This window comes from Carcharhinus amblyrhynchos, chromosome 10 (genome assembly GCF_965287045.1).
Source record: "Carcharhinus amblyrhynchos chromosome 10, sCarAmb.v2.hapA, whole genome shotgun sequence".
Lineage (NCBI taxonomy): Eukaryota > Metazoa > Chordata > Chondrichthyes > Carcharhiniformes > Carcharhinidae > Carcharhinus > Carcharhinus amblyrhynchos.
The window spans coordinates 89,175,179-89,185,896 of NC_137333.1; the positions used below are offsets into that span (position 1 = coordinate 89,175,179).

Below are 10,718 nucleotides of genomic sequence, written 5' to 3' on the forward strand. Positions count from 1 at the left end.
CATTTAAACTAACTTAGTTCTTTCTCTCAAAGCCAAACAACTTTCTGGACTGCACTTCTTTGGAAGCAGACTGGACATCATATCACCAGTTCACCAGCTAAGTAAGCCAGCTGATGGTCTATGATCTTAACTTTCTAGCAGTTGGCTAACCCCTTAAATCAGCATGGCCTCAACCTTTTAACTGTAATAGACTCCGAACTGCATTTACCCCATTTTTTACAATTAAGCATTAATATCCCCAGCTGTATTAACAGTAACTATTAATGTCAACCATGAGTTAAATATTTATCACAATATTGGCATGGGGCTTTGCAGACTTATGTGCAAACAAGACAATAATGAATTCAATTTATTACACTGGAAACAATAGCAACAACTTGCTTTTTATACAGTATGGAGTTCTTGGAACCAAAGCTGTTTCATATCCAAGCAGAGACATTTAGAATTTGAACTGTACAAGCTGTTGAACATGAATCAAAGAACAAAGAAAATTACAGCACAGGAACAGGCCCTTCAGCCCTCCAAGCCTGCACTGACCATGCTGCCCGACTTAACTAAAACCCCCCATCCTTCCAAGAACTATATCCCTCTATTCCCATCCTATTTGTGTACTTGTCAAAACGCCCCTTAAAAGTCACTGTCGTATCCGCTTCCACTACCTCCCCCGGCAATGGGTTCTAGGCACCCACTACTCTCTGTGTAAAAAATCTGCCCCTTACATCTTCTTCAAACCTTGCCCCTCACACCTTAAACTTATGCCCACTAGTAATGGACTCTTCCACCCTGGGAAAAAGCTTCTGACTATCCATTCTGTCCCTGCCTCTCAGAATCTTATAGATTTCTATCAGGTCACCCCCCTCAACTTCCATTGTTCCAGTGAGAACAAACCAAGTTTCTCCAACCTCTCCTCATAGCTAATACCCTCCAGACCAGGCAACATCCTTATAAATCTTTTCTGTACTCTCTCCAAAGCCTCCACATCCTTCTGGTAGTGTGGCGATCAGAATTGAACACTATATTCCAAGAGAGGCCTAACTAAGGTTCTATAAAGCTCAACATGACTTGCCAATTTTTAAACTCAATACCCCGGCTGATGAAGGCAAGCATGCCAGATACCTCCTTAACTACCTTCTCCACCTGCACTGCCACTTTCAATGACCTGTGTACTTGTGCACCCAGATCCTTTGCCTATTAATACTCTTAAGGGTTCTGCATTTACTATATATTTCCTATCTGTATTAGACCTTCCAAAATGCATTACCACACATTTGTTTGGATTAAACTCTATGTGCCATCTCTACGCCCAAGTTTCCAACTGATCTATATCCTGCTGTACCCTCTGATGGTCCTCATCGCAATCCGCAAATCCACCAACCTTTGTGTCGTCCACAAACTTACTAATCAATCCAGTTACATTTTCCTCCAAATCGTTTATATATATATTACAAACAGCAAAGGTCCCAGCACTGATGCCTGAGGAACACCACTTGTCAACACCTTTGATAGCACCTTCCAAACTCTTAACCACCATCAACTAGAAAGACAAGGGCAGCAGATACAAGAGAACACCACTGCCTAGAAATTCCCCTCCAAGTTACTGAGGTTTCTAACTTTGAAATATATTGCCATGCCTTCACAGTTGCTGGATCAAAATCTTAATCTCCCTCCCTAACAGCACTGTGGGTGTACCTACACCATACATACTGTAGCTGTCCAAGAAGGCAGTTCATCGCCAAGGGATAGGCAATAAATGCTGGCCTAGCCAGCAACATTCACATCCCATGAATGAATTTTGAAAAACATCAAACCTGAATCTTCTTTTGCTGTGGGTCTACATGAAAATGTTAAGATCATATCATACACTGGGCTGGTGTCCTGGGATTGTCATAGAAAATGATTGAACCTACTTTTCACTCAGGTAAATGGGAGAGCTGAGGCATTGCAGCCAATAGAATCGGAAAGGTTAATAAAGATTGTGAGGCAGTAGTGCTAACCACTGTGCCACCATGCTGCCCATTTGGTTCCAACTTTACTGATTTGGCCAATAATATCTCTTGTGTTCTAGTCTCTTTATCTACATAATAAAGAGACTTTATTAGAACACAAGCGATATTACTGGAAAAATCAGTAAAGTTGGAACGAAACTGGTGGCATGGTGGCACAGTGGTTAGCACTGCTGCCTCATAGCGCCAGGGACACGGGTTCAATTCCAGCCTCGGGTCACTGTCTGTGTGAAGTTTGCACATTCTCCCCGTGTCTGTGTGGGTTTCCTCTGGGTGGCCCAGTTTCCTCCCACAGTCCAAAGATTCACAACTTACATTGATTGGCCATGCAAAGTAGACCCTGGTGTCGGATGGGGGGGTGGGGTTAGCACAGTCAATATGTGGGGTTATGGAAATAGGGCCTGGGTGGGATTGTTGTTGGTGCAGACTCAATGGGCCGAATGGCCTCCTTCTGCACTGTAGGGAATTTATGAACAAATTTAGTCCCATTTAAATTAGTTAACCAACCAGCCCGAAAACTATTACTTTGCAGAACTGTAGTTTAATGAAGGAGAACCTGCTTTGCCCAAATTGATCATATCACCCTCAATGTACTAGCTGTGAAGAGATCTATATCAGTGACTCTCGGACACCCATTGTGCTGATGTGTCCTTCAAAATTGTTGACATGTTTATTTGGCAGAAGGGCATTTTCCAAGTGTGATATGTATTGATCCATTAACTAGTTTAATCCACCCCCAAGTCTGTATGCGGTAAATAAACACCAGCGCAATAATTTGTCCTTCTCTGACCTAAATTTAAGAAAACCCTCAGCTCTTCACTGAAGGTATTTTGACATTGGTTTAAAGTGTGGAGGTGAGCAAAACAGATGCCACATGAATTGGTGCAGGACACTCTTCTGCAAGTCTATTTAAAATGGTTGGCAGCAATCTGCCTGTTAGCAACTGCTTTACCTGATATATTAAGGAGTACGGACAGCTCCTTTACAGATAAGCTGATGCACATTGCCTTCTCTGGCAAGGTTCAGTATTTCCAGTATAAAACTGGAGAAAGTTCCAGCTCATTCATGAGTTGATCAAACAAGTGATCAGACAGGTAAAGAATATTCTGCATATTTCAAGGCTGCTCCATTTGTTACATATTTCATGGAAACAGTAATTGTAAATAATTTAGATATTGATATTAATGTTTAACTTATTAGGAGTAATCCTACTTCTTTTGTTCTGCATCTTTGGTATGGTTAAGAGTCATCTGATTTTAAATTCAACTTCAGTTGTTTATGTCTGGAAACCAGGGCTGGTGGCTGAAATGGATCAGAGGAGATTAACAGCGTAGCAAGTTTACAAGCAGATTTCTTTGTTGCAGGCAACATGACAGACTTAATATAAAATGCACACTGACTGCTATGCCTGTTTTACAGAGATAAGCCGAGCCAGAGTGCCTTTATTGTTGGGCAGGAGTGTGGCACTCACCAAATTTGTATAAGTATTAAAATGATAGATGACAACAACCTTGCGGTATCTTGTCAAAGGCCTTGCTAAAGTCCATCTGGATAACATCAACTGCACTGCCCTCATCTACCTTCTTGGTTGGTCTGGCAGCAAATGTAAAGAGAGAAAAGAGCTGACTTTTTGAGTCCAGATGACCCTTCGCCAAAGCTAGCAAAGGGTCATCTGGACTTGAAACAACAGCTCCTTTCTCTCCTTACAGATGCTGCCAGGCTGTAAACCTCTATGACTTTATGACTCTATGACCTGCTAAGATTTTCCAGCTTTTTCTCTTTTAGACAGATTTAGAATTGAAAGTCAGGACATGTAATTCCCCCAATGACATTTGCTTTGCCATACAACCTGAAACCTTTAGTCACTCTGCTGGGGAGAGTGTTGCAAGTTTAGTTTATCACCGAGAATGGTGTAGCTGTAATGTCACTGGACAGTAATCCAGAGGCCCAGCATAATGGTCTGGGGAAACTGGTTCAAATCCCACCATGGCAGCAGGTGGAATTTAAATTCAATTAATAATCTCAGTAATCAATTGTCAAATGCCCTTTAGGGAAGGAAATCTGCCATCCTTACCTGGCCTGGCCTACATGTGGCTCTTATCTCATTTGGTAGCCACTTCACTTGAATTTTAACAGCAAATAATATGTCATCATTAAAAACAACCAGTGTCCTAAAATCTAAAATCCGTTTAAGGAAACTGAAGATTGATTCGAATCAGACTATAACTCAAACAAAATCAAATTAAAATTACTTTCAGAATGATGTTAATTAATACCTATTTGTTTCCTTAACCAGTTTTTTTGAAAAAAATTACTTATTAGTGTCACAGGTAGGCTTACATTAACACTTCAATGAAGTTACTGTGAAAATCCTCTAGCTGCCACACCCCTGTTTGGGTACATTGAGGGACAATTTAGCAAGGCCAATGCATCTAACCAGCACGTCTTTTGGACTGTGGGAGGAAACTGGAGTACTCGGGGGAAACCCACACAGACACGGGGAGAACATGCAAACTCCACACAGACAGCAACCCAAGCTGGGAATCAAACCCAAGACCCTGGCGCTGTGAGGCAGCAGTGCTAACCACTGTGCCACCTATTAACTATGGAAAGAGAAAGGACAAGAAATCAAGCTAAATTCATTGAAAATAAATAGTTTGGATTGAACAGAAATAAACCATCATCAGGACTGACTATGTCATCGGAATTGACAGTTTTAGGAATTTGCCAAGACCTTACATAGATCTGACAGTCTTGGATAGAATTGCAGTATTTGTAAATCTCACGGGCAAGAAAGCAATTCAAAAAGCTTTGACAAAAGGTTATCTGGACTTGAGAGGTCAGCTCTTTTCCCTCCTTACGGATGCTGCCAGACCTGCTGAGATTTTCCAGCGTTTTCTCTTCTGAAATCAAAAAGCTTCGTTTAAATGGCTGAAATCTCCGGGAGAAGTCCTGCATCAGGGCTACATATAATGATCTTACATGCGTAAATAAGTGAGTTTTTAATGGGTTAAAATTGAGTCCAGTATATTTCTCAGTTTGAATTGCAAAGGACTAGGTTACTTTTTTTCTGAAGAAAGTGCCTTGTTGCTGTTTGTTTTCCTACTTGTTTAAAGGAAGAACTATTGCAAAAGTGGTATGATAAGTGCCTAACGAAGGCTGAAAAAATAAACTCAACTCAGTTGAACGAACTAACTGAAAGGAGAGGGAAATATGAATTAAAATACTAGATGAAAATATAATTGATTTTCTTTAAGAAGTGTTCTCCAGGGAAACTGCTAAAACTTTTTCTAACTTTCAATTTCTAAAATGCTTTTTATTTCTAAATTAAATAAAGACAAATAGATTTAATTCCGAGCCACTTAAAGTCTTACCGTTTCAGATCGTCCATTCGGTAGATCTCGTTTTCAATGTAAGTCTGTAAGTGCTGCAAAAGCACCTTTTCCACGGCTATTTCGCCCTGGATGTTCAGCAGGGATGTGTACAGATCTCCTGGAGTCGCTGAGAGCGAGGAACTGCTCATCACCACGCACAGTAACAGTGAGGGCAGCAGCAATAACATTTTGTAATAATCTCTCAACCACTGCCCCGGGAATCTACCAATTTACCATAACGACAGTTTAAACCCAACATTCACCCACAAAGTTAGCGGGAATACACTTTGTTTTCCTTGTTCTGGTGAGAGTGGGATCGTGTTCCTTTCCAGAGGTTGAGACTGAATCCACTTTTCCCTGTTCCAGCATTCATATTCTCCACATTCCAATGAAGTGGATCATTTTTGCTGAGTTACTGCCCGGAGAGTGAAACAGCTGCATCAACGGAGACAGGGAGGGACCGGGAGCTATCTCAACGCCGGGGCAGGAGGAGTGATGTACAGTGTTCGGGGCGGGGGGGGGGGAGGATTGGCTGAGGGGGAAGGGGTTTGTGGAGCTTCTCCAGGGGAGGGTGGGGGAGGTTACTGCTTTGCCAGAGGACTCTTGCCCCTCACTCCCCTTCTTAGGGGAACTCGCTTCATGACGTTTGCTTCTTTCAAACAAGCAACCGAGTTTTAAAACTCACTTTTATACCAATGTCACTCTGTGCTGCTTTGAGGTTGAAATGTGGAAGCGAACTGGCCATTGTTTTAATAGAAGTGTTACTTTTACAGGAGTGTTGGACCATTGTCAATGGGGATGTGATTTGTAAATGACACACACACACACACACACACCAGGCTGTCTTTAAGCAACAATCATGTTGGATTTGTTAGAAACAGAATTGGAAACTAACCGCTGCATGACTGCAGTTTATGATTCTTTGAAAAGGTGTACCTGAGTCAGTAGCCAGAGGCACAGGGAAGGTCGGGTTAACTGTGTGTCTCCACCTGTTCTAAGAAAGTGGTTTGGTGAGTGCGGGGGACCCATTGCTATTCCTAATGGAGATGGTGCCCCCACTGGCACGTAGTAGAATTGCAAGTTGTTCACCAGGGGAGGAATAGAGAGACCAGTTCACATCAAGGATAATGTGTGACTTGGAGAGATTGGGGTCCCTACAGTTAGCATCAGTGGTTATGAACAGAGTGCCACACTTTCTCTTTCTGTGTAACAGTGACAGGACCCCTGGACATGGAACACCGTCCTTAGAGACTAAAAATCAGAAAATGCTGGAAAAGTGCAACAGGTCTGTGCAGCATCTGTGGAGAAAGAATCAGGGTTGACATTATGAGTCCAATATGACTTTTCTTTAGAATTCAGTCTGTGGCTGGTTCTGTTTTCAGATATACTTAACACTCTGTGTAGGTTTTTGTTCTTGTCGCCAGTGGTTATAATGGGCCCAATCTACCCCACTTCGTGATGGTTTGAGTGGAAGGGAGGAGAAAGACTGGAAATAGGCAGGAATTAATCACCTATAGTCCTAATTAAGGGCAATTTTGCAGCATTCGTGGCATTCCACCACCACCCCCCCCCCCCCGCAAAGTGTGGATGTCTCCACGTCATAGAATTCCTATAGTGCAAAAGAGGCCATTCAGCCCGTCAAGTCTGCACTGACTCTCTGGCAGAGTATTTTACCCAGGCTGTCTCTGTCATCTTACCCGTGTAACCCCCACACATTTACCATGGCTAATCCATTTAACCTACACATCTTGGGACACCTAGGGGCAATTTAGCATGGCCAATTCATTTAACCCATACATCTTTGGACTGTGGGAGGAAACCAGAACACCCAGAGGAAACCCACACAGACATGAGGAGAATGTGCAAACTCCACACAGAAAATCACCTGAAGTGAACCCAGGTCCCTGGCTCTGTGAGGCTGCAGTGCTAACCACTGTGCCAGGATGCTGCCCCAGTTCTATGGAGGCTACATTCCTCTGGCAGAACAGTGGCAATCAGAGCCAGGGGTGTGAAAGGCCATTCCCACAACCCAAATGGTGCATCTGGAGGGATTTCTCTGAGGCACCTAACCCCTCCCTTCCCTCTGATTTACTAACAATTTTACTCATCTGAGGATACCTCCAATTTGCCCTCATCAGCACCGAGCTCTCCTGGTGAGGCTGGCTTTCAGCTGACAACCATCGGGAGCCCTTCATAGGATGGTGAGTGTGGATTAGGAGGCTGCTTGTAAGAATATTGCCAATCCGGTCTCAGTGACGGCAAGTGGGAGCTTGGGATCCCCATTTGGCCCTGACGGTAGAATCCCGAAAACCACAGCAAAATCCTGCCCAACATATCAGAGGAGGAATGCTTAATGCATTCGTATGACATGCATTCGATTTACTGGTGACTGTGTGTAACAATGAATAAATTTCAGGGTTACTAGTCCTGTCCACATTGACTATCTGCCAATATTTCAATGACCTGGCTTATTAGAATGGCATTAAGATTTGTGAAGGTATGGCACAGGCTGCTATGTTCTATTCCCACTCTCAGTTGGGATCTGAGTTCACAGTAGGTACAATTGTGCCAAATGCAACAATTATATCTTATATACAGGGCAGAGATACAGCATAACAGTGGAATAACCTTTATTAGATTGAAGACCTTTATTGATGCACTAATGTTGTCAATTGAGATTGTTTCATTCTATCATATTATGTTCAACTGTGACGGATGTGCCCACTGTATCTTTATAATCCTGCTTGTTGACATCTTTATGAGGTTTAATTTGATTTGATTTATTATTGTGACATGTATTGGAATACAGTGAAAAGTATAATTTCTTGCACACTATACAGACAAAGCATACCATTCACAGAGTACATAGGGGAGAAGGAAAGGAGAGGGTGCAGAATGTAGTGTTACAATCATAGCTAGGGTGTAGAGAAAGATCAGCTTAATGTAAGGTAAGCCCATTCAAATGTCTGATGGCAGCAGTGAAAAAGCTGTTCTTGAGTTGGTTGGTACATGATCTCAGACATTTTCCTGACAGAAGAAGGTGGAGGAGAGTATGTCCAAGTATGTGGGTCCATGATTACACTGCTGCTTTCCCAAGGCAGCAGGAAGTGTAGACAGTATCAATGGATGGGAGGCTGGTTTGAGCTACATTCACAACATTCACAACCCAGTCACAATGGACTGGGCTACATTCACAACCCTTTGCAGTTTCTCGCAATCTTGATCAGAGCAGGAGCCATATCAAGCTGCTATATATCTGCAAAGGATACCTTCTATGGTAAAAACTGATGAAGGTCGTAGTGAACATTCTGAATTCCCTTAGCCTCCTGAGAAAGTGGGTGGGCTTTCTTAACTGTACCACCAGTGTGGAGGGACCAGGACAGATTGTTGATGATCTGGACACCTATATCCATTGGAATAATGGAAATACCTGGAAAACAATCTGAAGAGTAGATTCTGACTGTAGTCAGCAGTTTATAGAGAGGTCAGCAGGTTTACTTGTTATAAAAATATTTAGGTAACCAAGGACTTGTACACCTCAGCTCCTGTTAATATAGACAATAGCATCCATAAATGCTGAAAAAATGCCAGGTTTACTTTTGTTAACAAGATAGTTTAAAGTAATTGTTTCATTGTGGGCAATATTTCAGCCCAGCACTCTATATTCACATTTTACAGCTTTCATGTTTATTATTCATGACACTGATGTGCTCCAATAATACAAAGATGATGCTGGGGGGTTGGCTACAATAACAGGGCGCACCATTACACTGCAGTATTTGCACACAAATGAAATATTTGGCCAACATTTTAAATAATAAAAGACAGATCCACTTTAAATCAAAACCAGAAAGATTGAAAACTCTTTCGTTTATAGTTGTACGCTGGGTTTTGTTTTCTTAAAGATAGTTTTCCTTTGAGAAAGTGGCTGCATGTGGTGATAGAACCTGTTGATGCCTTTTCAAAAACGGTCTGCAGGAGACAGTGCTATCTGAGAGCATTCTGGATAATTGATAGTGAAGGGATGGCTGCCGCAGCGAAGGTGCTGTTCCACGTTATGGGTGTGAGGAGGTTTTGCCTATCTGCGTTCCAACACACTTTTCCAAAATGCCAGCAGGATAGTATTCCTGCCAGGAAGTGGCAGTAACGGCTATTGATGTGTACAATTCATTCAATACCTGACAACAGATCTACATGACATGTGGGACACTTGCTTTCATCAGTCGTGGTATAGAGCATAAGAGCAAAGAGGTAATGTTGGAGTTATGTAGAGCGTTGGTTAGGACACTATTGGAGTACTGTATGCAATTCTGGTCACCTGACAGATTATGAGGGGTGTGGACACGGTGAGTAGGGAGCAGCTGTTCCCCTTGGTTGTGGGGTCAATCACGAGGGGACATAGTTTTAGGGTAAGGGACAGGTGAATTCAGAGGGGAATTTGAGAAAAAAACCTTTTCACTTGAGGGTGGTGGGAATCTGGAATGCACTGCTTGGGAAGGTAGGGGAGCCTGAAAACCTTACAACCTTTAACAAATATTGGGGTGAGCTTTTGAAATATCATGGGTGGAATTCTCCCCCCAAAAGTCCAAAGTGTCGAATTTGCATAAAAACTGGAGTAATTCATGTTTTTTTCGTGAATGATGTTCATTAAATTTCATTAAATTCATTAAATTTCAAGGGGCAGGGCCTATTTCCACTGAACCCAATATTTAGTTATTTTTGTTTTGTTTCTACATAACGCTTCTCTACACGTTTCAATGCCCAAAGGAATGAGAGCAACAAACCCCCTAAGTAAATTAAAATAAAAATACATGGGAGGAAAATCCATTTCGCCCACGGAGCTTCCTTTTTTTCTCTCACTCAGATGAGCAAAGTGCGAGGACACCTTGTGTCAGCATCATAGGCCAGGTGGAAGACTGTGTGCCAAGCTCACTGGGTGGGGATACAGTGAAAAGGGTTCTGAATCTGCAGTCCTTGTTCGTATGTTCGCCTTGATGGGACTGGCAGCCACTGTGTCTGATGAGAGTTCAGGTTCACACAAGCACCATATTCACCGCAGCCGAGAAGCCTCTTGGGGAATTAACAAGACTGTTCAAAATTATGCGAGCTAAATAGTGACAGATTATTTTCTGTGCGTGAGTAATCAGCAAGGTGAAGGAGCAAATTTAACATTCGCGCGAAAAGCATTAAGAGGAGGACATGAGGAGGAAAAGGGTTCTGTGAATTTGGATCACATCTCACTACAAGTGCTGACTGAAACTGAACAATTAAACAGGTATCAGAGAAATACTTTAAAAAATTAAAGAAAAACATGAAAGGCAATGGGAAAAGAGCAGGGATT

At 42.4% G+C, this 10,718-nt stretch overlaps 1 protein-coding gene across 1 annotated transcript in view; it reads right to left on the bottom strand.

Moving 5' to 3' along the window:
- Nucleotides 1-5,772, bottom strand: part of p4ha3 (prolyl 4-hydroxylase, alpha polypeptide III) — a 74,460-nt gene extending 68,688 nt beyond the window's left edge. The window contains exon 1 of the mRNA XM_080197552.1: nucleotides 5,378-5,772. Coding sequence (XP_080053678.1) covers nucleotides 5,378-5,565 — 188 coding nt within the window. The 5' untranslated portion in view covers nucleotides 5,566-5,772. The remainder of the gene's footprint in view (nucleotides 1-5,377) is intronic.
- Between the last annotated feature and the right edge of the window lie 4,946 nt (nucleotides 5,773-10,718).